Source organism: Apiospora marii (genome assembly GCF_038362585.1).
Source record: "Apiospora marii strain CBS 49790 chromosome Unknown utg000007l_segment0_segment0, whole genome shotgun sequence".
NCBI lineage: Eukaryota > Fungi > Ascomycota > Sordariomycetes > Amphisphaeriales > Apiosporaceae > Apiospora > Apiospora marii.
In genome coordinates, this window is record NW_027117379.1 from 1,102,348 (window position 1) to 1,129,038 (window position 26,691).

A 26,691-nucleotide genomic window follows, 5' to 3' on the forward strand; every position below is an offset into this window, starting at 1 on the left:
GGAGTAGTACCCCGATGATACTTTTGTTAGCTTCCTGGCGAGTGGCGAGTTGTAGCGTCAATTCGTCTCTTTCAAGACCAGTACGCGCTCGGAAAGAAACACATACGCAACTTGTATCTGACATCCTTCTCAAGCCGTAGATTATTGTTCCGCGTTCGAAGGAAGAAGTTTGTTGTATAATCTGCCTCGAACGGAGTCAAGTATCAAGAGGCTGCCTAGAGAACTATCAGGAACACAGCAGTGGCCAAAATTGTCTATGCATATGCCATCCGAATTGCAATGGCATGCCAATGTAGTCAAGATGTCGGTTAGATGGGATATATCCTGCCTTTGTTTACAATGAAACGCCATGCTCACGAAGGACTTAAAGTGAAGAAGGCTGCTGCTTAGCAGGTTCTAAACGGCTCAGACCAGTATGGAACACTGCTCGTCCGAGCCTTGGTAATGTCTTTTTCTAGTGCCGTCGGGCGTCGAACGCATCTGTAAAGGCGCCTTAGCATGCCGAGCCCTAGATAATGCATTGACTGTTGGGGGGCTGCACACACCCGTGCCAAGAGATACGATACACTAAACGGTCATCAAGGGTTTGTCTCCCATCTAATGTATGAGGATGTAAATAAATGGTGACCAGAATAAACCCAAGATAAAAGCACGGGATGGCTGTACTAATGTGTACCTTAGAATAGGAATACCACCTAAGGTGTGCCCAGTAGGTAGTCAGTCAGGCTCCAGAATAACATAAATCATGTAGGTGCACTTTTAGTCCAGAGATGAGAATTGATTTATCTCTATCTATCGAAGATGGTCATCCTATTTAGAAGCAGTATGCAGGTGCAGCTTCATCTAGACGACGTCATCTCGTTAATGCCATTCATGTTCCTGATGCCCCTGTGAGAAAAGTACGAATCATCTCAGACTCGTAATATCTCTCGATGCCGGGAACAATGAGATCAAATCAAACCTGCCTCGAAAACCGCGTAGACCGAATTGCATTCATGCCACTTTCGCTTGCACAAAGTCTGCCGTAGACTCCGCAGCATCACGAGGTGCCATTCACCAAGCAGCAGGAGCCTCGTTGGAGACACCACCACCAAAGCCTCCGAAGGAGTCACCACCACTTCCCCAGGCGTTGTCACCACCAGTGGTGTTGGAATCACCACCACCACCCCAAGCGTTGTTACCAGGAGCATCGTCAGCGGCACCCCAGGCGCCATCATCACCTCCACCAGATCCGCCAACGGGCTCATCCTCAATCTCGTCGGAATCGTAATCGAACTTCAGGTTCTCGACATTGCCACCCTCGGGAACATACTGCTGAAGGAAATCGGGGATCTCCTGCTTCATCTCAAGCAGAGTGAAGGTCAACAGCTCAGCCAAGGGCTCATCACGCTCTGTATAGAACGAGATAGCAGTACCCTTGTTGCCAATACGACCAGTTCGACCTGAAATTATTAGCGCATGGTCATGTAGTAGTGTATATATCTCTCATCAACTTACCGATTCGGTGAGTGTACTCGGTGATGCCACCATGGTCAACACTGGGAAGGTCGTAGTTAATGACGTGACGGATGTTCTTCACATCAATACCACGGGCAGAAACGCCGGTGGTGACCATGATGGGGGCCTTGCCGCTGCGGAAAGCGCGCATAGAGTCCTCACGCTCACGCTGAGTACGGTCGGCATGCATGGAGGTGACCGGCATATCCTTGTGGAAGAGGAAATCATCGAGCTCGTCGGCAACGCGCTTGTTGTTGACGAAGATGATTGTACGACCAGGCTCAAGGGAGAAAAGCAGATCCAGAAGGGCAACCTTCTTCAGGGTGTGGTCGACCCAGATAATATCCTGCTTGATATTTTCATGAGTGGATCCAATTCGGCCGACACGGACACGAACATGCGACTCGGCAAGGTGAGTCTTGGCCAGCTTGCGAACAGCTGCAGGGAAAGTGGCTGAGAAGAGCATGTATTTGATGTTGCCCTCTTCCTGTTCTGTTTTGGTGTCAGTATAAGAAACAGGTCTCGATCGAAAGCGAAGGTAACTTACCACCACCGCTCAGAATCTTGCTGAACTCCTCCTCCCAGTCAGCGTGAAGCATCTCATCAGCCTCATCAACGACCATGTACTTGACGCGGCGCAAGGTCAAGACATTGGGGCGTTCCATGAGATCAATCAGACGTCCAGGTGAGGCAATGAGGATATCACATCCCTTGCCCAGCTGATTGATTTGGTCGCGCATAGGACCACCACCATAGACGACACAAGGTCGAAGCATGGTTCTGTAGCAGAACTTGCGGGTCTCGTTGAAGATCTGGACGGCAAGCTCACGAGTGGGAACAACAACCACGACCAGAGGTTCGGCTCGAACAAGACTGTACTCGCCAGCCATGATGTCGGTAGGGCTGGGACGAGGCGCAGCCAGCTTCTTGGCCTTGCCCATCAGATGGTTGAGGATAGGCAGAAGATAAGCGGCGGTCTTGCCGGAACCTGAGAGCATGTAAGACGGTGAATAAGAAGTTGTACAAGTGGTTACTTACCGGTCTGGGCAATGGCAATGACATCATGGCCCATCTTGATTGCAGGAATGCAATAGCGCTGGATGGGAGTGGGAGTGGTGTAACCACAAAGTCTGACGTTCTTCAGCATGACAGGGTGAAGACCAGCAGTGTCGAAGGTCTTGATGGGGTTAATACGGGCCATGCCCTCCTGCTGAACCTGGATTTGGGCAATCCTGGTGTTGGTTAGCAAAGGTTGAATATACGAGGCAATTCACTGCTTACTTGTCGAACTGCTCGCCAGGCTTGGAGCGGTCCTCGGGCTTGCCAAAGATATCAATCTCCAGCTCAGGGAACTCAGGACCAACGTCACCCTCCTCGCCGTCGAAGAGGTAAACTCGGGCGTTGCCGTCCCAGTCGCCAGTGACTTCATCAGTGTAGTCGTACTGAGTAGGCTTCTCCCACTGGTGCTTGGGTGCCTCGAGATGCTCGAAAGGCAAGGGAGGAGGGACAGCCTTGGCCTCCTGCGGCTCATCCAGGGCAGCAGACATCTCACCAGTTCCCCAGGCGCCATCAGCAGGGGCGTCGTTGACGGACTCATTGTTGCCCCAGCCATCATTGGCCGAGTTGCCGTTGAAAGACATCTTGGCAAGTTTTGATTGACTTGTCAGAAGGCCTACCAAAGGTAAAACGAATTAGTTTCAACGAAAAGGTAGATCATGTGGCAAGATACCGATGAGAAGGGTTGGGGATGGTTGGTGCAAGACACTTGATGGCTCAGGCCAAAGTGGTGGGGAAATATTGGGAGATAGTTGTAGTGGCAGGTGACGTAGCCTCAGCTCGAGAAGATTGGAAGGAGGTCAAGTCACATCGCCATCAGAGAAGGAAAAAGAAGACGGGTAGGTGAGTGAGGAAAGGCCATGCCATGACTGAACTTACTTGAGGTGTGTTGACAAGATGCTGTTGGGTTGTGGTCAACAGTTGGTTGACGAATACCTGAGGGTCAACACAGGTAAGCTTGTTGGACATCAATGTTAGTTAACCTGAACCAGATGATGGAAAGATGAACTCAGGTGGGGTGGAAGTGAGAATGGGAAGAAAGATGGCAGGTCCAAGCCCAAGGGAAGGTTAGTGCGTATAGAGGTGGGTGACAGCAGATGGGATGTTGGTGCCAACACGTCCACACCAGCAAAGTGATGATGTTGAGGATGTCAAGAGATGAGGGAGGAGTTGATGATTGTAAGAGGTAGGACCTCAAGAATATCTTGGTGTTATGTTGTGACCAGGGCCAAGCACCACAATACGCAGGTATGATCTTTGCTTGGATGAGGATGGCAAGGTGGAAGATATTTTGAAGAAGCCTTACCCAAGGCTTGGATGTCATGTAGGCAGACACACAAGAGGAAAATCATCAAGCTTCTGTGGTAGAGAAGAGTGGTGTGTGTTGTTGAATATGAAGTGAGGGGTGCTTGCTTACCTTGGATGTGGTAGGGTAATGTGATGGTGTCTACCTTGGATGAGGTATGGTAGAGGGATGATGTGATGTGTTTATGTTGGATGTTGATGTTTGTTTAGGTACTTACCTTGACGGATGGGAGAAGTAGTGCCACACTTCACCAGGTGCGAGTCCAGTGATGTATGTTATGGAAGGGAAGGTGGTAGGTAGGTGATGAAAGGTTATGAACATTGAAGGAAGAGAGGAATGAATGCAGTACCTACTTGAAGGAAATGTTGACTTACCTTTGCTTGCTTGACTTGACCTTTCCAAGGTTGGGTTGCGTCGAGTGGGCTGCAAGATTTCCTGTGCTCCAGAAATCTCAACCAGTTGTGTGGAGAGAAAGGTGAGGAGGGGGAAGGAAGAGAGAAGGGAAGGAAGGGAAGTGGAAGGCCCTTTTGTAGGTAGGTTTACAGCAAAGGGCGTGGGTCTGAATGGAATTCCCAAGAATCAGGCTCCTGCAGCAGTCGATGGCCTAGGATATCCTCTGATAGAGGCAGTGGTTAGCAGTCAACTGGTGGCTGCAGTGGATGGCTACCTAAGGCACTTTGCTTGCAGCGGGCTGATGCTCTATGGTTTTGGCGACGAGAAGGTGGGTCAATGGGTTCGGCGATGACAAGGTAGGCCTATGATCTCGGCGACAGCAAGGTAGGGGAGACGATCCAGGAAGGCTACGGGGTGGCGTCGTTGTGGTGGGGAGATATAACCATGGAATACAACCGTGGGAGTGAGAGAAGGGTCTCGATAGGAGGTATTAGGCGAGGCAGGTGTAGGGTACTGCTGGCAAATATCCTATGTTTGGGGGGAAGGCGCCATGAAGAAGCTGGAGCCAAACGCTATCTGGGCACCTCCCCCCTGTTCTGTTGTAATACGAATATTCCATACGTCAACCCCACTGGTGGGCGTCTATGTGTTTGAATTTGCTATTTCCAGTATTTTGCAAAGAGGATCATATTTCCATGGAGTTTAACAAGTCATTGAATATATTACTGTCCCCAGTCACGGTCATCTATGAACTTCAGATGTTGCCAACGTATATGTACTGGAAGCACGACCGCGAACGCATTCACTCTCGAAGACAAGCACACGAAAGGCGTCTGAACGATTCCGAACGATTCCGAACGATTTCGAACGAACGAGGGGCGTAGCGTCTGCGCCCTCGTTCGCGAGGTGATTATGTGTGCGTTAAGGACCGCGAACGCTATTCATCCTGAGAAGTTTTCCATAAATAACGTCCGAACGATAGTTCTTTCATGTCGATATTTTTCTTTGCCAGTCACTATATGCTCTACAATGCGACAGCAGGCATGTCACATCGAAGAAGGTACACTCACACGTGGTAAATGCATGCAGGTGTGTGAGTAGAAACAGGTCCCCATGTCTGTGAATGGTTGATGCCCTTTCCCCCAAGCCTACTTACATACAGTACGTAAAACATATTCCAGTAATGAGACCAGTCTCGCGCCAGTGTTGCGTCTCCCTGGATATGGGCCAGGAAACAGAGTACACAAGGCCAATGAAGGGCACAGACTATTGGGCATCTAGAAAAATACCCATATGACGGTTGACTCTGAAAGAGATAACGCAGGTATCACTACATCCATGTACTAGATCTCATGTTGGGGGCTTTTGTGTGGCTTTACTTTATTTGTCCCTGCGCAGGATGTATGGCTGTTGTTTTCTACATAATGTATCCAGCCCATAACCGTTCATCATCATCATCAGCTCGTGAAGTGATCTCGTAGTCACCCATGCCCTCTCTCAAGACCTTATCGAGGGTCGCAGCAGCCCGTCCAGCCTGGCCGCCTTCCTTCTTGGCTGCATCTAGCCCAATGGCAATGGCTTCGCCAAAGCGCTTGTGGTACACATCTTGCCTGTCCTCGCGGTTGCGGTAGATCTCACCATCCTCGTCACGAGGCGGCTTGAACAAGCCCAGATATCCGTAAGGATCGGGGTTGGTGGGAAGACGACAGAAGTTTCCGAGCCAGTCCTCCGAGATCCATGGCCGAGGCGTCTCGGCCTTGAAACCGTACTCGAGGAACTTGGAGAGAATAAGCATCTGCCGTGGGAAGGCCTGGCCATGTTTCTTGGCACCAAACGTAGTTCTGGGCGCGGAGGTCCAACCTCCTTTCCCTGGGATTGGGACGGCGCTCTTCACCGTCCACCCGAGGATCGAAGTGAAGTCCTTCAGCGGTTTCACCCAGCATCCAGCGCCTGATACAACACTGTCTCCTGCAACATCGAGCAGCCACTCCATGTAGTTTAGGCCATCATCCTTGATGTCTTGGGTAATATGTGTCATGGCACCACGGATGTACAGAATGACCTTTTCAACATGAGGCGCAACCTCGTCGGCTGGCAAAGCTTTCAACAGCTTCAAGAGATTGGCTCGCACGGATTTGGAGAGGTCTGTCATCAGGGGCAGAAGCTTATTGAGGAGCGTGTGCGTGCCAACGGGGTTGGTCGGGGGTGTCGTTGACAGCTGGTTGGTCAAGTTTGCCAATGCATCTCGCCGTTGTGTGTCGGATCTCGACCCCGCAAGGGAAAAGTAGTGTTTGAAGCGATCGATCTCATCAGGGGCATCTTCGGTCAGCTGCTTATTGATAACGATAGCTAGGGAAGGGGCGTTAGCATATTGATCGATCAAGTCTACTTGCGAAGGCCGCGGTAAGAGGATAGATAGATACCTTTGGATTTGAAGCTGGTATCTGTGAAACTGTCAGGCTTCGCCTTGGCCTTGCCGACCTTTAACTTGGGTTTCGCGAAGTCCTTCTTCTTCTCCGCCTTCTTCCTGTTACTGGATCCCATCTTGATCCCGGCATTTGGAAGACACACTTCCAATGAGAGACACAGCGCGCAATGTCGTAATTACTTCCCAGATTCGCCGATCGCCCATTAACTTTTTAGCGGTCAGGCGCGGCAATTCTCCAGCGTATATGCGAGTGTGGAGCTGCTGCTGGGAGTGTGGCTTGAGCATGCTCCATAGATTGATTACGTGCGGGAGCCCCGCGATACTCCTAAGTAGGAATCATTTGCGAACTATTCGACACACGCGTTTTTGAGAATTGGAGTGCTCGATTACGTTCATCGGCCAGCGAGTCCTGCGCGAGATAGAACTTTTACCAATCAAGCAAGCAAGATGGCCGATAAAACCTCTGTACGTTGTCCTGCAGCGCCCGTCCTTTCCTTGAAGAATGTGCGTAACTGATGTTGAGCCCTGTTAAGCCAGCCACCACCACCGACACAATGGAGGATGCTCTCCATCGGTTATCGAAGAAGCCGGGCGTGAAAGCCTGGATCATGCTCGACCGTACATCTGGCGCTGTCATAAAAACCAATGGCCAGATAGCTGCCATCAGGCCAGCCCGTTCCGCGAACAGCACCACCAACTCTGCTACCTCCTTGCCAACACCCACCGGCGGCTCCTTTTCTGCCGAAACCACCACAGGCGGCGCAGACAACGAAACACAGGCGGCACAAGAGCTGGGGAGCATGGTTTGGGGGTTTTTGAGCACTGCTGGGACCTTGGTGCAGGAGATGGACACAGAGGTAAGGTGTTTTGCGAGTGTCGGTAACTTTTCGATGGCGAGAGCTGACCGCTCCACTAGGACGAGCTGAAACTGCTACGACTACGGACGAAGAAGCAGGAACTTGTCATAGTCCCCGAGTTAAAGTACATATTGGTCGTGGTTCACGATACGCCTCCAGCGTAAGGGCATCATCCTCAGGTGGGCGCGAGCACGAGGCTATTCCGGGGAAATGGTTTGCCACACGATCATAGCTCCAGACCTCGTTTGGCGAAGATCTCGGAGATACTACTAGAGTAGGCTAAACATCTCTTGCAGTCGGCGACCTTCAGGAGTTGCGACAGATTGGTGGCTTTCTTGGCGTTAGGAGTTTACTTGATAGATTGATACCCTGAAAATGCGCCGGATACATATGGGAGAACGGGGAGTGCGGCTTGCAATTGAAACCGATTCTTTGTGCCACATCTTTTGCATTTCACCAGAAGCTGCAGAAGTCAGCGCTGAATGTCTTGCTTTGCAGCAGGAGAAGGACCTTGCGCCCCCAAATTACGAGTGACGGGTTATAGGTCAGCGAAGGACAGTATATGCTGGTAGCTAGTCGCCTCTCACCGCCTCTGTGTCAGACAGCGGAACGATGGGTTTCCTAAATAACCTCAACGCCATGGAGAGATGCCAATGCAGTCTTAGGACCCTTCCTTGGCTAAGAGCCTCTCAGCCACATGCGGGAATGCGGGCACAATGGAGACAAGACAAGAGAGGTCTTGCGCCCCAAACTGCCGGTGATTGCGCAGCCTTTCGGCTAAGTGCGTCTTGGTAAGAGATATGGCACTTGGATTTGATATAAAGTCAAATGCCTTAGTCCCATTGACGGTGTGAACTTTCCCCCTTAGATTGAACCGTATGTACCTCTTCCCCAGTCAGCTAAGATAGGCGTTATGAAGAACTGCAATCGACTCAGGGGAAAGCGACCTGGCAGTTGACCTCCGAAGTAAACTTTCCTACGACGAGTACGAGACTAGACCAACCAGAATTTAGCTGCCGGGTCTAGCAGTAGGTCGCCCCGGGTCCCGGGGACTCGCATAGTGGCAGCGTCAAGCACCTTTAGATGGAGCCAATCCACCTCGAGATCCAAACAGTTCGTTAAGAGACTGCAACATCAAGATTACAGGGGGCCCGCGGGATTTCAGCCTATCCGTCGGCAACCACATGAAACGTAGATTGCCGAATGCACCAAACAAGGCTGACCGTCGCTTCGTAGCGAGATAGGGATACTTCGTCTATTCACGGAGCTCAAACTTTCGGTAGCCAGTAGTACGATCATACCTTGTAGGTTGGCAATCGCAGCGGTGAATTATGGTCCATGTATGGTACCTACATGGATGTAGGTACTAGTAGAGTAATCTGGAGCAAGCGGTTCCGCAAAACTGGCGACCGTGGGATAACTGTCATCGAGGGAATGACAGGCGGTAAGTAGTCATATGCAACTCTACTAAGGCACCTGCAATGTTGCGACAAGTCACCAGTCAGGGTCTAGAACCAGAGACACGAGCGAGTACCGAAAACAGGGTCAACAACGTGTGCTGTTCCAGCCTTCCAGGTTGCATTGCAGAAATGGCCAAGATGATCCCGATTCTTTGCCCACTCCGAGAAAAGGGCATGCAGTAGAAGAGCAAAAACCGGTTCTCTGATGGTCTATGCATACATGTAGATAGACTGCTGGCATATCCAGAATGAACAGGCACTCAAAAGGGAGTGCTGAAACCGCCATCAATTGAACGATGGCCTTCAAGGGCTGAGGTTGGCGCCCTTTGGCAACATCGGGAAGTTTCCGACGAAGACGTTTCGCCTACCATCAGCCTCGGAAACCACCTGCGTGCCGCTATCGGCGGGGCGATGCTGGCATATTGATCTCTCTCTGGTCGATCCGATCATGGAGTCTCCCAAGCTGACCAGCACTAGGGTAGGAGGACGAATTAACCGCATGATGAAACATTGACCACTAAGAACCAATGAGAGCGCCAGCCGCCCTTCCAGCGGGTCTCTATTCCAGCTGGTTGTTTGCCGAGAATCTGGCAATGCATCTGGGCGGTTCCTTGTTTTGTTCTGGCTATTCCAGATTACCCGTTACCTCTTCCAACGTAAGCCCATCTCTGGATTACCTTGTGGCTTGCAACGGCGCCTATGCTGTGGTATCAGATCGGCTGGTTCAGCCCACGTATGTATGATGGGGGGAAGCAAGATTGGCGGGCTGCCCATAAGCTATGCATGCATCATCTACTTGAGGCGAGCTAGTCAACTCATAGAATGTCCATGCTGTAAATAGGTCTGGCGTGGTTTGGGTGAGTACCAAAGATGCTGGCAATACTTCTTCGGGAAGGAAATGAACCTGGTTTCTTGACGTGTTGAAACCCAAGAATAAGTGGCCGGTACCCATTGCTTAACACACGAGCTTCGTCCTCCCGTATCTGTGCTTCTGGGCCTACGGTATCTATCTATCTATTCAACACCCAGTGCTGACTGAATTCCATTCGTGCCCCTTCTTTGGATATATCCTCATCAACCGTTGTCGGAATCGTGCTGCATTCGTGCGACTCGGGGCTTCTCTCAAATATATTCTGGACCAAGACCATAGTCGGTACTCTATTATCTATCACTCAGTACCTAACAATTTGAAACTCGACCGAAAAAAACATGGAACAATAGCAGATCATCGTCATAATTTGGCGGTTCTGCTAAATAAAGGAAGATGCCGTCTTTCACTATATTCAAGCGTGGGGCACGCGACTTTATTAATAAACCCGGCAAGCGAGATCAGGCCCCAACCGACGGCGGGAGAGGGTCGCCGGCACTCGATAGCAATGCACAGGAGCAGCAGGACGAAGAAGAAGAAGATGATGATGATGCGCAGGAACGAGAGCAAGAGCCGAAGCCATTCGGCAAAAAACAACCTTTGAAAGAATTAATCCGGCGGGCAACAGTATCGCGGAGGGGGAAGCCAGCCAGGCTTCAGAGGCGCCGGAGTGCCCTGGCAGCAACGACAGCGACAACTTCGCGCACGCGGTCAGCGGTAAGTTACCTAATGTTCCTTCAGTCCGGCCTACCTCCAGGCCTGCCTGCCAGCTGCGCAGACGCGGCTCGCACCTGACGGCTTCACTTACAGTTGAGGCTACTAGCCATAGCACCTAGTTGATCCCCGACTCTCAAGTGAGGGGAGCATTGTCGCATGACCTCGGACGATATTTGCATTGGTCCAAAAATTCCTGTAGGGAACTCAATTGCGGTATCAGACCATCATAGTGGACTTCTCGACCTTTTCCTTTCGTCCCATCTTGTTTTGGTCAGGGGGCCGCTCGTAGCGGTGAATTGACACTAACCAAAGTATCCTCCCCAAAGCAGACGTCGACCAGCTCCCCACCGGTTTCAGCAGCTGCCGTGAGATCCCCACGCTCGCCCATTGATCCGAACAAGCCTTTGCCCTCTCCGCCTCCTCCTGGCACCGTTGACAAGGCAGATGGACAGCCAGCCGTTCCTAAAGTATTGAAACTCAAACGCATCATGGCCACTCTGAGCGACGTCGAGATCGAGAAGCTGTTCTCGGGTGCTCCACAATACTTCGCCCGTAGCCAGGGTCTCGGCACCGGAGCTCCGGTAAGCACCTATACCCGCCCGTTTCGGGCCATCCAACAACCCCTTTCCAAAATGCGGCCTCGCCTCGAGTCCTACGCAGTGAAGGGATTGGGGCGGCAACGCCTGTTCCTCGTATGACTGCGCTAGAACGCATCATGCTCCTGCATATGCCCCCCCTTTCCAGAATATCGTCACTAACACCATATCGTATAGCACCCGTCGGTGGCTTTTCCATGGGATGAGGAGTTGATCATCCGGGACTTGAGCGACCACACTCAAATAGAGCACGATGGATGGGGAAACGTTACAGCAAGTCCCCGAATCATCCAGAGGGACCCCTTTTCATGCAAATCGCCAACGGGCAGAACACGGCCTCATTTCAATTCGAAATGTTGCGAACGTCCGAATATGCTGAGCATGCAGGGGCTCGAGAAGGGCTCGTTGGGCTATCAAGCGGCCTTGGAGCTGGCCGTTGCCGATGCACTGCAGGATGAGCAGTATGGATTTGACAGTCTGGGTGCCAAGTCGCATATCGTTACTGAACGGCGCCAGCAGCTCATCAATTCCAAGGATGGGCTACGCAACCTCAACGAAGCCGACATCATGGAGCAACTAATCAGATGCGAACAAATGTATCAATCGGATCGTAAGGATAAAACCATGCGACCGAATGAGCTTCATAATGAGCTTTTTTCGAAGATTCTTCACCCGCCAACTAGGATTGTTGATCCGAGCAACCCTTATAGCTTGGCGGGCCAGATATATGCCTTGGTTAAACTACTTGCAGCCGCCAATGCCTGGATCGACTTCTCCCGTGTCGAATGGAGGATACGCCTTGGCCAAATCCTATGGGGTATCCCTCTAGACGACGAGCTCGAAGACGGATCATCTATCAAGGAGGGAGTCAATGACCAGGACCGGAGCGAAGAACGACATTGGCTCCTCATACAGATACTCCTGGCCTGCGAATTGCTTATACGACTAGACATAATAACTGACGGCGATGAGTTTGGAGCAGCAAACTTGAGGATGGCGGAAATTCATCGGTTCGAAAAGGAGGCGAATCCTTCGGTGAGGTGGTCGCTGCTCCTTGCCCGGACTTGGTTTGAAAACATTGCTATCACCAAGACCGAAGCACCTCACTCGGGAGCTTCTACGCCAAAAGGCTGGCTCACCACCCTCACAAACAAAATGTCCCTCAAACATGATCATATCGGGTCTCATTATGTTGGGACCCATTATGTTGACCCCTCTCAGCATCACCCAGAATACTTGTATGCGATCAAGGGTCGTTATACCGAGCGACAAGTCGAGGGTCTGGTGCAGTTTGCGCGGAAATTACGCTGGCCAGACATCGAAACATATGTCACCGGGGTATCCATTAATGCGCCGGCAATGGCTCGGGCAACACCTATCAACACACCTCTGGCTACGAGTGATACTAACCGGTCGTCGTATTTTGGCGACGAAAGGAGGACCGGAGAGATTCAGCGAAAGCCATCAAGACGACGCAAGGTGGAAGCAGCATTGCACCCTGCGGGCTGGCTATCGAAGTCATACTGCTCTGGGCTCATCCTACCCGGAGAAGCCTTGTCACACTTCCTCATGTCTACACTACTGGAGAACGACCAGGACGCCATGTCAAAACTAGGACCCATGTCAAACCTATGCGGCGGCTTTATTTACCGCGGCAAGAGCTTCTGGAGCACTGCCTGCGTCGTTGGGCGTGTTTTGGCTGCCGGTCGAGGGGCAGCTGAGTGCATGGGCTGGATTAGTACAGACGTTACACCCGAGAACATGAGCGACAGGTGGCTGAACATCAATGTTGAGGACATTCCCGGTAAGTGCTGATGACCCCCACATAAACTATCAAGCAAATCACTGACAGTTACAAGACGACGTCGCACGCACCGGGAGAAAGGCTCGTCTGTGGGGCAAGACGATTGTTGAGCGCGAATCTGATGTGCTCGGTGACGCTGATCCCTCCAATGTCCTGCCAGCCGACTTCATCATCCCCCTCGAAAACCAATATTCTGAACCGCCACCTTCCAATATCAGGATCGAACTGAGATCATTGGATCTCCTCGCACCCGTGGATAGTGCGCACTCGACGCCGACCACGGAGAGAGACATGACCCCTTTCTCCGACTTCAGCACCGTCTCTGAGATTCACACCTATCCTGCTACAACATCCTTCACTATAACCCACGATTCACTAGAGCAAGGCGAAGACCTTGATTTTTCTCTGACAAAAGACGTCTATTTTGTTACAGCACACCCTTGCGTGCCATCAAGCCGCGTCAAACTCCTAAAGTCGCCCACAAGTCCGACAATCCAACAGGTAGACGTAGAGGGCCATGACTGGAACAGCAAGGCCCCGAGCTCTGCTTATATCACTGGTATGCCACCACTCCTTCATCGCCTGGTCTAACTTACCATCGCCAAGTTGCTAAATGTTGATAAAAGGTCACCCGCTTCACAAGTTCTATTCGTACACAGCCATCCACTTGACCGAGCTCTTGAAGCAATCCAACGCCACTCTTGAGGAGCTAGTTGGCGCTAATCCAGTCGACCCCTCGCCCCGAAGGAGGGCCTCTTCCACACCGCGGCCATTGCGAGTACTCGTCATCGACTGCATTACGGGGTTCGCGCCGCCGACGTCCCCCGAGATGGCGTCGCTGTCGCGCGTCAGCTCCATCTCAGCCGACTTTGGGCTCGAGCCCGTGGTCGGCTCATCTCCGTCGGTTCGGCTGCAAAACCCTCCCCGCGGTAACGGCGGTGGCGGCGACCAGGCAGGAGCAGGAGAGAGGCCGCCGCTTAACACGGCTTCGACCCCGTCGTCGTCGTCGTCGTCCTTCACGCACGGCCGCAGGGCTTCGAGGATCGACCCGCCCCTCAACCCGGCGGGGGCCGACGCCAAGATGCGCATCCCCTCCCGCCGGAGGCAGTTCGGCTCGGACCTCGAGGTCATGGTCCGCGCCCTCTGCGCCGAGAGGGGCTGGAACGCCATTGTCAGCCGACGCCGGCGCGGCTGCCTGGCCTGCGCGATTCGCGAGGCGGGCGCGCTGGGGTGGAGAGTCATCATCCGGGTTGAGTGAGTAAGTAGGTAGCAGCAGCACCTACCATGTACAGAAAGGTCATGTTTTGAAATCACGTATACGAACGAACGATGAAGTGTATGTGTAAGCTGGGCGTGCTGGATAGCGTCTACTACGAGGGGGGGGCCATGATGAAATCCGGTCGTTCTTTCTTTTTTCCTGTTGTGGGGGTTTTCCCACCGTAGCGAGCATGTTCGGGTAAACGGGTTATGGATATCAGGGTACGAAACCATCATTGTCGTTATTATTTACAGAAAGAAAAACAAGGACACAGAGAGATAGCACAAGGAAAAGGAAAGAAAAGGGCAAACATTGCATGCCTGCATACTTTTTGGTTACTGTTCTCCTCACCGGTCTGCGGGGCGCATACATTAGGGAAATCTCTTCTCGTTTGGACTATGTGTAGTTGTCGCCTTGTGTTGGTACACACAAGTGATACATATTTCCCCTCGCTTTTCTAGCGAGATAACCATTCAGACATCTTTGACGAGAGACATTATGAATGCAAGAAATCTATCCTTCCTATAACTCTGCCCAGGTGAAACCCAGTATACCTGGGCGACACGCATTGGCTTGTACTCCACCCCCAACGCCGTGCTCTAAAATGGTGTATGCAGTGGCAGCCAACATTGCACTAATCGTAGTTTATGCTCCTTGTTTTCCTCTATATGTCGTTGGACCGTTCCTCATACCGTCGCGTTTCTCGCGATAGACATGGCAACCAGCTAGTTTAATGTCCAGGCCGCGCCAGCGGAAGCGTATACTGTGCAATCAAGTCTCTTTGCTTGGGAGTTGTCGATACCCAGCAGGGAGAACAGCTTCGTAATCTGTTGGAGTGAGGTGGCCACGGTCAAGTTGGACCATTGGGACCGCACAGACGGGAAGATTGTCTGAAGGCTATCTTGTGGGCCACAATGGGAGTGTGATCACCGAGGCAGGAGTTATGTTGGATAGAAGCCCGAGATCGAGAATACATAGCGAAACACGCGCAGGGAAGAGTAGACTGGAGGCCGTGACTGGAAGCGCACTTCTTCCAGAATGTGGAACATCTTGCTGCCTCTCTGCAATGCCTTGCCAAGAACAGTGGTCTCAACGCCATTGTCGACACGAACAGGGCGGAAATCTCTGGAGATCTCACAAGAGTACGGCCGACAATGGTTCTCGAGGTATTTTGAGAGGGACCCCTCGACAGCACGTAGATGGCTTCGTATAGGTCTACAAGGGCGTCTTACGCGCTACAAGCGACGCCGCCCAATACCAACCGGTATATCGTCAGCTCATCAGATTGGTTCAGAACTCCATTTTGAGGCAATCAAATAATAGACCGCCTGGTAGTTCAGGCGCGCTTCATCTGGGACACGGCCCGCCCGTTCGAACAAGTCTCCCAGCTCCTGGGACAGGACGTTCTTAGGCCAGTGGTCGGTCCCGCCGAGCTTGAGGAGCAGGCGGATTACGGGGATGTTGATGCGGCCCGTGGGCGGATCAGTCTCCTCGGACAGGGCCATATGATAGCCCTCGAGCGTCACCTCCCATGTCTGGGTCGCCGAGAGACGGGCGCCCGCGCGGACCAGCCAGAAGAGCTTTTTGACGGCAGCCTCATCCCAGGGCCCGGTCAGCAGCTTCTCGGGGATTTCCGTGTCGCAGTGCACCTCGACCAGGCTGGTGTGGTCACCGAGATAGGTCATGTTGTGCGCTGCTTTGGCTAAGAACGAGTCGTAATCATGCAGGAAGTAGGCCATTCCCGACAGTGGTGCACCCCCTTCCAGGCTGCCGGCGTTGCTGCAATCCAGCTTATTGGCCGTACTCGGGTTTCCCCATAGCTTCTCATGCTGAAAGAATCGGTTCCGTCCGTAGCGCTTAACCCAGAGGTCCCAGCATTCCGTGATGAAAGAAATATCGACCCATGAATACTCCAGAAGAGCGGACTAGTTTTGCGTGGTTAGCAAGGATGACGGTCAAGTGAGGCTGCAATGTCCATACTCACTTGAAATTCAGGGCTTCCGCCAAAGCGTGAGGAATCATCCTGCCAGCCGTAGTAGCTCTTGACTCCGGGGCCTGACTTCAAGCAGCCAAACCAGACATCCCAAGTTGGCCCAAAGGCGTTGAGGAAGGTGGCTCGTCGCGTGGCAGGCCCAGAGAGCATGTGACCTATTCGCGGACTAGCCTTAGCAAGGTTGGCCGTCTCGCTGGCCCAGAAGATGCGTTCGAGAATCTCGAGAGGAAGCGCTCTCTCGAGATAGGAGCCCTTGGGCTTGCTGGGTTTGGACTTCTGCTTCTTCATTGCTTGGCTTTGGTTCATGTCCCTTTTGGGCTTCTTGGAAGGTGCTGGTTCACCCTTCTTTCGGCGCTTGCCCGGGATCCTGATGGGAGTTAATTCCATGATGGCTTTCTTTCCTTTCTCTCCCTTTGCTTTGTTTTTTTGATTAGCAAGTCGGAGTCGCCTCCTTGGTCACGGTTTGTGGGTGATCCCCAGCTAATGTAGAGGCCAGTTGGTTTCCTTGTTTAAGACAAAGTCGCCACATTTCTGTGAACTACGCAACCTGCTGACCAGAGTTCCGGTGTCAAGTAAATTGACTTTTAGAGGTGTAGGGAGACTGATATCATACCGCGGGGCTTCTATAGTGAACCACGGCCCATTCACCTCGTATAACATGCATTCCAAACTCTCTTCGTCTATTCGCTTGCTGCGATGTTGCACTGCAGGGACTTATATGCCGGAAATTCGTCGGATGTCAACTTTAAACCGTTCGCTCAGCGACTTGTCCAGCACCTGACTGCCTGATTAAACCTTTTTCAGCTTCTCATGGGCCATAAGATGCGCCAAAGAACTGGAAATGGCCGTGCGTCACGAGTGGGTTTTAGCGCCTGCCTTATCCGTCATTCAGTGAGCGATTGCTGGTTGTGATTTGATTAGTAGCAGACAATTATGCCTGTGACTTTCTGGAAATTTTCGAATCGCATGTAACCCTCTGCTGTGACGCCATAACCAGCTTCAGATGCCAGCAACGCGCTCAACGACACCAAAGACACTTAGTCGTGCTACAGCCATGCGATAGCGAGACAGCATCAGCTAGTTGTCAATCTCTGCAATATCCAAGATGGCAACGCCTCGCTTGCCGGTGCCCTCTCGTGGATTGCTTCGTTTTCTCCGCCTGCAAACAGAGAACCTGAGCTTCTTCAGCCAGAACCATGGCCAACTCGGCGCACGCTCGCCCGGAGCCTTTTGCGCAGCTAGAAAGCAACTGAGGCCTACCAGAACCGGTTGCGCATCTTTGGGACAGCAGGACGCTCGCCTGCAGTCGAGCCTGGTCAATCTCGAGCAGCTACTGCAGAAACGAACCCCTCGCGCTTCCCCGAGTCCCCGAACGAGACAGTCCACCCTCTTCTCAACAGAAAATGGCGTGCGATGGGGCTCTTCAGACCAGCAGTCCGACCCTACTGCCTGCAAGCAGACATGGCACGAGAAGCTATGGGGAAGCCGTCCAAGAAAGCCGCCGGCTTCTTCGCTGAAGCCTGAGGATATACCCGAAACCGATGGCGAGGGCGAGAACAACTCCATGTTTAATAAACGTCGGCAACTCAGTTCAAAGGCCGCCCTCGAGCCTCGGCTGCGTTGCACGGAGGTAGATGAAAATGGCGATGCGGTCTTGGTAGATAGCGAGTTTAAGAAGAGCGAACTCGTCGCAAGGGTAAGCAAGCGTGCCACACTTTCGGTTCACACTGTAGCTTCTAGGCATTTGCTAATATTCAGTGCAGTTTGGACTACTGCCGCGTGATCTGCGCAAGATCGATTCGTCTAACCTCCCACATATATTGGTCCGGGAGAGGGCTATTCTCCTGAACCTCCTCCACCTCCGCGTTCTGATTACCCATAACCGGGTCTTGCTCTTCGACGTGTACGGTTCCAAGAGCTCGTACCCCCAGTCGGCTTTCATGTACGATCTTCACCATAAGCTGTACAACAAGGTCCCCGCGACCAATGGAGGTCTGTCTTACGAGTTCCGCGCCCTGGAAGCCGTGCTCCAGTCCGTAACGCAGGAGCTTGAGTCGGACTTCGAGGCTGTCCGTGACCCCGTCATCCGCATTCTGAGCGACCTGGAGGATGATATTGATCGTCACAAACTCCGCGTTCTGCTTATCTTGTCCAAGCGAGTGACCACCTTCGAGCAGAAGGCCAAGTTGGTGCGGGATGCCATTGAGGATCTTCTCGAGGCAGATGATGATCTTGCCGCCATGTATTTGACCGAGAAGACGCACGATGTCTACCGAGCGCCTGACGACCATACTGATGTCGAGCTGCTACTGGAGTCATACCATAAGTTCTGCGACGAAATTGTGCAAGAATCTGGCAATTTGGTGTCTGGCATCAGAAACACCGAAGAAATGTGAGTCGGGATTTGCCCGAGTTCCTATACCAGAGCACGCCAAGCTGACAGAATCCTAGTATCCGCGCCATCCTTGATGCAAACCGGAACGCTCTCATGCTTCTCGAGTTGAAGTTTAGTGTGGGCACGCTCGGTCTGGCCATGGGCACTTTCATCGCAGGCTTGTACGGAATGAACCTGGAGAACTTCATCGAGGAGACCAACTGGGGCTTTGGCGCCGTTACGGGGGTTAGTATCTTCCTCTCGATCTGGGTCTGCATACTCGGTATGAAGCGCCTCCGCAGCTTGCAGCGCGTCAAAATGCAGGGCACCGACCGCCGCGGCGTCGAGCAGGGCTACCACTGGTTCCAGGACGACGGCCACGCGGGCCTTCTCGACCCCCGCAGCCGTGAGAAGTTGCGCCGTATGAACATGATGAAGTCTCAGCATACGTCCAGCAAGAAAAAGTGGTGGATGGGGTCGTAAGGGGCTTTTTATCAGTGTCCCTTTGGCCTAAGGCGAATGGCCTTGACGATACAATTACCTGTCTACCTAGAAAGAGCCGGGCACCTGTATATATTCATGCCCAAAAGACCTGGCTGTCACTACTCTTCCCTTGTATAGAACGACGGTTGTCGGAGAGATGTACGAATAACTACGAATACCAGGCTATGCGTTGATAGTTGACGACTCCCAGCTTTAAATTACAGAATCATGACCAGAGCAATCCATATATCTTGCATATATGATGCCTTCGTAACACCACGTGCCTCTCAGAAGGTTATTTGAACAGCATGCTGGCTTACTATTCAGCTGAGAAGCCAAGTCCCTAACAGATCCTGGCTAGTTCGTTAGCTAACTGTTGGCTGCAACCTGTAAGTAGCAATATTAGCTGTAATGGAGGTGGAGCTCGAAAGCAGTCTCGCTTACGGGGGCATTACACGGCACAACCACGCCGTCGTTGGACCTAAGAGGATGTATTGGATGCAGAAAGTAAGCCCTAGGTCAGCCAGCTTCGCTTACAAACTCTGCATATGCCTCCTTCAGTGCCTCCGTTGGGCAAGGCGGTACACTTACGTCTTATGCAAGTTGCAGCGTGGTCGGGCATCCCTGATCGGATCCCTGGCCAGACAACACTATGCTCTGGTGTCGGACGCAGGTGTACGAGGAAAATATGCTTCTTAGAAGGCATGGCAGGGAGCCGAGGCTTTCTGTACAAAGTACATAACCTTGAGTTCAGCTCCCTCCTGTCTAAACTGTTCTTCTTTTTCTGTTTCATACTTGCATTACCAATTCGTAGAGCTTCGAAAGTAACCAACGACTTAGTTTTCCCCTTATGGTATAAACGCTGATATCAGCCGATAACCAATCGTACATACCACCATCAATGGCTTCTTCTTCACCTGCTCTGAGACGACTTCTTGTCCTCATCGGCTCCGGGCCAGGCATCGGCGTGGCCACGGCGTCGCTCTTCGCCTCCAAGGGTTTCTCCGTGGCGCTGCTGTCGCGGAACGCGGAACGGCTACAGGAGGATGCCGCCAAGGTCCGCTCCTCCGCGGCGGCGGCGGGGGAGGACAAAGTAAAGGTAGAGACGTTCCCCGTCGACGCGGCCAACCACGTCGCGCTCCGGGCGGCCCTCGAGGCGGTCCACGCCTCCTTGGGCCCGCCCGAGGTCGTCGTCTACAACGCGGCGCGCGTGGGCTTTTCGCAGTTCGGCGAGTTCACGCCCGACGAGCTGCTCGACGACTTCAAGGTCAACGGCGTGGGGATCTACACTGCCTCGGTCTGGGCCATGCCCTACCTGGTCGAGCTGGCTTCCTCGCAGAAAGGAGAAGAGAGCAGTAATCGACATCCGAGTTTCTTACTGAGCGGCAGCGGCATCAACTACAGCCCCCTCCCGCCCATCTTCAGCCTGTCGATGCAGAAGGCGGCGCAGTCCAGCCTGCTCAAGACGCTGGAGCAGGTGTTCGGGCCCCAGGGCGTGCACGTCGCGCGCCTGGACATCAACGGGTTCGTCAGGGAGGACGATGAGGTGATGGCGCCTGCGCGGTGCGCCGAGCAGCACTGGAGGCTGAGCCAGCAGGACCGGCACGAGTGGGAGCACGTCGTCAATGTCGGGGAGATGGATGCGCTCATCGCGGCGATGAAGGCGCAGGGGTTTATCTAGACTGGCTGTTGGTGGCCAAGTATGCTACCGCAACAGGGGAGAGGAGAGACACCTGACCCTTTTCCCCATGCCATGGCATCAGTTGCGGCATAGATGAGGTTAACACCACGCCCATTTTCACATGGCTAACCACGAAATTGTACCTTCTCATCATTTCGAGAATGCCCGTAATGAAAGTCATTTGTTACCCTCAAAATCCTTCTCACGTCGTTGCTATCGATTCAAAAACTTACATTGATCCCAAGGGAAGAAAAAGGAGGTAAACAGATTAGTGACACGATAATCTTTACGGACTAACATGCTTGATACAGGGACTGCCCTGGTTCAGTTCGCTCTGCAAACGTGTAGTAGTTTCTTGCATTGTGCCCCTTTTCTTTTCTCAAATGGATCCTCGGCTGTCGTCCCCCATCACGCCTTGACTCACTTAAACGCGTCGTTCTCGGCGGAGTCCTGCTATATAGAAAACCCAGGCGAAATCATAAACAAACAGTACTGCTCCCGACTTGTACCTTGAACTAGATTACTTGTATTTTGATGCATGTCACTCTCTACCAGCTGCTCTCATCTCTTTAAGCCCCCTCAATTGGTCTTCGGAGGCAAACCAAACTCAGAACCGACCTCCTCAGGTTAGAACGTACACGAATGACTAGGATGGCTACGAATACGCACACAATAGAGTTGATGCATGGTGTCACAGTTGTACGGCGGGATGCAGCTCGAATCAGCCTGGCCTTCCACGGGTACCTGAAAGAGGGATGCCTCTAGTATCACAGAAAGCAAGGTCGATTCATGTGTTGCACAAGTGCGATTCGAATAAGCAGCTCTTACTTTGCTACATTCTGACTACATGCAAATATTCAGACGATCAAGACTCGGCAGTCGCTGAATCATGTGCAGTTCTCCCCTTTCAAAAAAAGAATTACAATGCTCGGAGAAGGTTCACGCATTCAAGACTGGGCTTTTCAGAAGGCTTGTACATACACCTCCCCTCGCTCATGACATGACGATCAGCAAGCCTCGACGAAATGTACCGATTCTATGCGGTATCAATAAACGCTACCTGAAAGAGTATGATGTTCTTTCCATTCAGCTCCAGCGCTGCATTCCTATGTAATCCAATAAGTATGTATACCCGTAAGACTCCGCCCGGCTCTAATCCAAAACCTGCCTTGGAACTACTTATTTCACATTCTCAGAAGCGGAGCTACTGCTGGGGCCAGCAGGGTCTATGTCGCCCCTCGGTATGTTCAGCTGTTGTGACGGCGCACTCCCGACAGCCGCCTCCTCGTCATCTCTATACACAACAGCGAGGGGCGGCCGGTGCGAATTGCTCGTGGACGGCTCATCACGATCTATAGCGCTTAGGCTACTCGCAGCCCTCGGGCGACCTTTGAACCATTTCAGCTTCCAGATCCCACCGAGCGCCTCCTGGACGTTGGCAGTGCTCTTACTACGGTCCCGCCGCCGCGCATTGAAGCCTGGGAAACCGGTGGACCTCCGCCTCCGTTTGAATGCCCGCCTTTGGCCGAGTCCGGCCTCCAGGCCTGATGGGTCTGCACTAGAGAAAGACCCCGCCGAGGTGACGGAAACGTGCCTACTGGCACTACCACCGCCGAGTAACGCAGTGGTTTCGTCGGCGCCGGCCGGTAGTGTCACGGAGCGCCGCGCGCTCCTTGGTGAGCTCGGATATGCTCCCTGGTCTTCGAGCTCATCCCATATATCGCCACGGTTAGTCCAACGTGCTTTGGACCCAAGGCCGGTGGTTAGCGGTGTTGTTTCCGTTGCGGCTGGACCAAAAGTATCGTAGGTGGTGGGAACCGCCGCTTCGTTTTCGTCGCCGCTGAAGGCATCGGAATCGAGGAGGGATTCCTCTTCACCTTCGGTGTCTTCGACGAGGCCAAGCCCAGGCGCCAGAGTGCTTTGACCGACACTAGCAGGCGAATGTTGCTCGTCGCTGAGGCGCCAGGACAGCGCGAGCACCCCTGAAAGCAGGATGGCAGTGCCGAGGGTGATGAGACCGCCTTGCAGCGGCGTGATAAGGTTGGTTTGGTTGAAGTAAATAAGTCCGTCTAGAATAGCGATGATGTTGTAAATGCAAAAGACAAAGGGATATAAAACCGAAGTTGAAATAAGCTTTAGACCTCGGTGGAGGTAGTACAGCTGGCTCAGGGCCAGAGTGATGAGACCCAGCACAATCATCCAAGACTGCCAGTATACGAACTGATTGTCGCCGTCCGATATGGTCCGTAGAACGAGCTCGACGGCCGACTTGGCGAAGAGCAGCGAATGGGCAGATAGGATGCCGCTTATACATCCGTATGCGAGCCCTCGCGCAAATCGGAACCGCGCATTTTGCGATAGGCTGGTCAAGTAACTGATGCCATCAACGGCAACAGCAATACAGACGACAAGAACGGTCTGAAACGCCATCCAGAGTATAAACTGCCACCGGCCCATGAGAACCATCAGCTCCTTTAGACTGTGTGCCGGAGAGGGAATAGCGCCAAAGATTCCTATCAGCACGGCGCCTCCAGACACCAGCAAAGTACCCCACAGACTCCATCTCGTGAACGGCTCGCTCAGGATTATCGTGGCGCATATCGAGTTAAAGACAAGTCCAGCTGCCTGCAACGTCGATAACACGGGGAGTGGCAACGTTGATATCTGAATGCTACTTCCTAGGATATTGGAGATGACGAACATGCCCATGCCCAGCTGCCATCGGCGCCTCCGGTGCGGTGGTCGGCGGACATCGTGCGGCCCCTTCTCGTCCTCGAGGATGTGCGATTTACGTTGCAGGGTCAGTCCGAGTGACTGGACGCTTGTTGAGAGCAGCCCGACTATAACTCCAATCTGTAGGGTGTAGAGACGCGAGTTAGAGGATATGGTCTTTTCGTCTGGAGCGGGTGGTGAGCGACTGGAAACCTACCGCAATGCTCCCCCCGGGAGACAAACCGCCCAGCGACCCCATTGCAGCAGTATATGGTTGAGTTCCTTAGATCATCTGGCGAAGGTCGCAGATGAAAAGCAAGCACGGCCTCGCATCGAGGTAATGATACCGTCTTCAGTCGGGACACACGTTGGTAGTTGTTGGCGTAGTTGTCGCAACTTCGGGGCGTTTGCTTTTGAGCGCGCCAGTCGACTCGGTGGGATTGGAAGGGGGTCTCCCCTGTTACGTTTATGTAATCGAAGGGGTGTCGCGTCTTGTCGCACAACGTCGGTCAGGTAGGTAGGTGTATGCAGCAACGAATGTTGTGGTTCAAGACAACAGCAATCAAATGATGATAATGGGTGACGAGTGCGGTGTGGACGATGACGCTGCAGCTGGACCAGGGTCCTACCCAAAAATGGCGGCGTGGGATGGCCTGTCTGTCGAACGGTAGTGGTGGTTGTTTGGGGAGCTACCGAGCCCAGCGTCTAAAATCGGTAACCTTAGGGTTCTCAACAACTCTGCCGGTATCTCTTCCAAGATGATGCGGGAGCAAATGGATGGATTGATGGCAAATGCCGGGTCTAGGCTATGGGGGAAATGAGCGAATCCGGGGATATTGTAGCAACGTCCAAAGAGCCCGGTTCCAAAAGTACAATAGTTCGCAACAAAGGAATTCTCAGGTTTACCTGCTCTAGCGCAGTAGGTATTGATGGGGGTTAGGCGGACGGATTACTGGACGGATGGATGTGTCCCTGACTGGGTGTTCATGGGGATGTATGTATGCATGTGTTGTTGTCCGCCGCCCATCTCCTTCCCACTCCGGCATTGAAACACTGGGCTACTGATAACCAAGCGCTATGCGTGCCCCATCCCATGCCTGTGTATACAGGTGCCCATTTGCAGGCGATCAGAGATTAATAAAAGCTTGGTGCCTGGGAACTTGGGTGATACTCGTTCATGTCACCAGTGCTGTTGTAACGGGTCCACATGAACCAACATTCCAGCCAACCAAACAGAAACAAAGCACTTTAATGAATTAAGCAACACTGACACAGCGGCATATGGCCATACTCGTTATAGATTAATGGATTGCTGTCGATTCGGGTCTTAGTCGAACAGACTCGGTTGGATTGGGTGCGGTCCTGGGTACGAACGAACAAGGCATCCTACCCGGCAGTAGTTGTGTCTCTCAACTTATCCATGCTGAGACAGCAGATGACAAGAGTCGATGGAGCAGTCGCATCTGCATGCTACTCTACGGAGTAGAGAGAACACGATTGCATTCTTCCCTCAATCATCCACCTCGAATACAGCCAGTACCATTGGAGTGTGGCTCAAAATCTAGAACTACGAACGGTGGCTTGACTTCATACACAGCATGGCAGGTGAGGATCAACCCGGTCTCAGCACTGATATATCGTATGCACATGCATGTAGTTCTATAACACAGAACAATTACCTATAAAAGCAGTCTACCAGGAATTCATTTCCTCCGAGAGAAAAAGAAAGAACGAAGGAGACCATTTTTGTATCTTCCAGGTGCGAAGAGGAAACATTGTTATCGCGAGATGGACGAGAACCGCTTCGATGGAGAAGGTAAAGCAGCAGCAGCTGACTGCTGACTAGCAGCCAGGTCCTGGCGAGTCTGGGCAGTGACGCTATTGGCAATCCGAGCTTTTGGGTACTTGAGCCAGCTTCCCAGGCGGCACTGAACTCGGACCCACCATTGTAACGGAACCTCCAACCTACGACAACTACATACGCCATATCCTCCTCTAAACTCCATAGCCGACTTCGAGATAATAGCTTTCCCGAGGCGAGCTTCCTTGAGCTGCATAATATTCTTCACTCGACAAATTTGCGTGAGCAGGTCTTCCGCCTAGCTTACTGCATCTTACCTTTTCTCCCTCTTTGTACATTTCCACTTGCCTTCTGCTGCCGCAACCTCTAACCTCCCCGAAGTCCCTCATCCAATCCGAAAGCCGTCAAGATGGCGCAAGTCCACGGCATGTCCGACGACCAGGTAAGCCCGCACTCCGCCGAAGCGCTGTCAATTAAATCCCTGATGAAGCTCGAGGGTGGCTCCGGTGACTGATACGAGACTGCTGCGTTTGCATTTACAGGTCGGCCAAGAGCTCCGCAAGATGACGGCCTTCATCAAGCAGGAGGCCTACGAGAAGGCGCGGGAGATCGAGATCAAGGCGAACGAGGAGTTCTCCATCGAGAAGTCGAAGCTCGTGCGCGAGGAGACGGACGCCATCGACGCGACCTACGCCAAGAAGTTCAAGCAGGCCTCGCTCTCGCAGCAGATCACGCGCTCCACCGTCGCCAACAAGACCCGCCTCAAGGTCCTGGGCGCCCGCCAGGAGTTGCTCGACGACATCTTCGAAACCGCCCTCAAGAAGCTGTCAGAGGCCGACGCCATCAAGGGCGAGGCCAAGTACAAGGACGTCCTGAAGAACCTGCTCCTCGAGGGTCTCTACGCCCTGGTCGAGCCCGACGTGCAGGTCCGCGCCCGCCCCAAGGATTACGGCGTCGTCAAGAAGGCCATCGAGGCCGCTCAGAAGGAGTACAAGGACAAGACAGGCAAGGACGTCAAGGTTACCATCGACGAGTCGGATGCCCTGCCTGATTCGAAGTGAGTGATATACTTCCCTCGCCCCCTGGTTTATCTACATCACAGCGACCTCGCCGCACTATGTCTGCAATGCATAGTGGAGGATCTAGAAGCATGATCACTGACAAAAATTCATGACTGTAGCGCGGGAGGCTTGATTGTCGTTGGTGGCAAAGGAAAGATTACTATCAACAACACATTTGAGGAGCGTTTGCAACTATTGCAGACGGCTGCCCTTCCCGCAGTGAGGAAGACGTTGTTCGGCCAGAACCCCAACCGCAAGTTCTTCGACTAAGGAGGTAATCAAGCGGGTTCTTGACAACGCTCTTGAATAACACTAGTAAACTGCACGTCGCGCCAAGCTGAGGATG

At 52.7% G+C, this 26,691-nt stretch overlaps 9 protein-coding genes across 9 annotated transcripts; 5 read left to right on the forward strand and 4 right to left on the reverse strand.

Annotated features, from left to right (window-relative positions):
* Positions 1–1,053: 1,053 nt before the first annotated feature.
* Positions 1,054–3,137, reverse strand: PG985_010731 (ATP-dependent RNA helicase DED1; the record flags this gene model as incomplete). Its single annotated transcript, XM_066830499.1, has 5 exons — positions 1,054–1,442; positions 1,498–1,989; positions 2,045–2,485; positions 2,536–2,729; positions 2,779–3,137. The coding sequence occupies 5 exons, from the start codon at positions 3,135–3,137 to the stop codon at positions 1,054–1,056; spliced, it is 1,875 nt and encodes a 624-aa protein (XP_066681181.1).
* A 2,532-nt stretch (positions 3,138–5,669) lies between these two features.
* PG985_010732 (uncharacterized protein) lies at positions 5,670–6,796 on the reverse strand (the record flags this gene model as incomplete). Its single annotated transcript, XM_066830500.1, has 2 exons — positions 5,670–6,601; positions 6,676–6,796. 2 exons carry the CDS (start codon positions 6,794–6,796, stop codon positions 5,670–5,672), a joined length of 1,053 nt encoding a protein of 350 aa, XP_066681182.1.
* Positions 6,797–7,195: 399 nt separating this feature from the next.
* PG985_010733 (uncharacterized protein) lies at positions 7,196–7,701 on the forward strand (the record flags this gene model as incomplete). The annotated part of the gene is made up of 2 exons (XM_066830501.1): positions 7,196–7,537; positions 7,597–7,701. The coding sequence occupies 2 exons, from the start codon at positions 7,196–7,198 to the stop codon at positions 7,699–7,701; spliced, it is 447 nt and encodes a 148-aa protein (XP_066681183.1).
* A 3,369-nt stretch (positions 7,702–11,070) lies between these two features.
* PG985_010734 (uncharacterized protein) lies at positions 11,071–14,240 on the forward strand (the record flags this gene model as incomplete). Its single annotated transcript, XM_066830502.1, has 4 exons — positions 11,071–11,163; positions 11,356–12,982; positions 13,038–13,541; positions 13,609–14,240. The coding sequence occupies 4 exons, from the start codon at positions 11,071–11,073 to the stop codon at positions 14,238–14,240; spliced, it is 2,856 nt and encodes a 951-aa protein (XP_066681184.1).
* Positions 14,241–15,520: 1,280 nt separating this feature from the next.
* PG985_010735 (uncharacterized protein) lies at positions 15,521–16,620 on the reverse strand (the record flags this gene model as incomplete). The annotated part of the gene is made up of 2 exons (XM_066830503.1): positions 15,521–16,165; positions 16,225–16,620. 2 exons carry the CDS (start codon positions 16,618–16,620, stop codon positions 15,521–15,523), a joined length of 1,041 nt encoding a protein of 346 aa, XP_066681185.1.
* Positions 16,621–17,338: 718 nt separating this feature from the next.
* Positions 17,339–19,090, forward strand: PG985_010736 (uncharacterized protein; the record flags this gene model as incomplete). Its single annotated transcript, XM_066830504.1, has 3 exons — positions 17,339–17,929; positions 17,997–18,625; positions 18,685–19,090. 3 exons carry the CDS (start codon positions 17,339–17,341, stop codon positions 19,088–19,090), a joined length of 1,626 nt encoding a protein of 541 aa, XP_066681186.1.
* A 901-nt stretch (positions 19,091–19,991) lies between these two features.
* Positions 19,992–20,771, forward strand: PG985_010737 (NADP(+)-dependent dehydrogenase; the record flags this gene model as incomplete). The annotated part of the gene is made up of 1 exon (XM_066830505.1): positions 19,992–20,771. One exon carries the CDS (start codon positions 19,992–19,994, stop codon positions 20,769–20,771), a length of 780 nt encoding a protein of 259 aa, XP_066681187.1.
* A 1,179-nt stretch (positions 20,772–21,950) lies between these two features.
* Positions 21,951–23,742, reverse strand: PG985_010738 (uncharacterized protein; the record flags this gene model as incomplete). The annotated part of the gene is made up of 2 exons (XM_066830506.1): positions 21,951–23,624; positions 23,701–23,742. The coding sequence occupies 2 exons, from the start codon at positions 23,740–23,742 to the stop codon at positions 21,951–21,953; spliced, it is 1,716 nt and encodes a 571-aa protein (XP_066681188.1).
* Positions 23,743–25,649: 1,907 nt separating this feature from the next.
* On the forward strand, positions 25,650–26,615 carry PG985_010739 (uncharacterized protein; the record flags this gene model as incomplete). Its single annotated transcript, XM_066830507.1, has 3 exons — positions 25,650–25,726; positions 25,827–26,341; positions 26,465–26,615. The coding sequence occupies exons 1-3, from the start codon at positions 25,694–25,696 to the stop codon at positions 26,613–26,615; spliced, it is 699 nt and encodes a 232-aa protein (XP_066681189.1). The 5' UTR covers positions 25,650–25,693.
* Between the last annotated feature and the right edge of the window lie 76 nt (positions 26,616–26,691).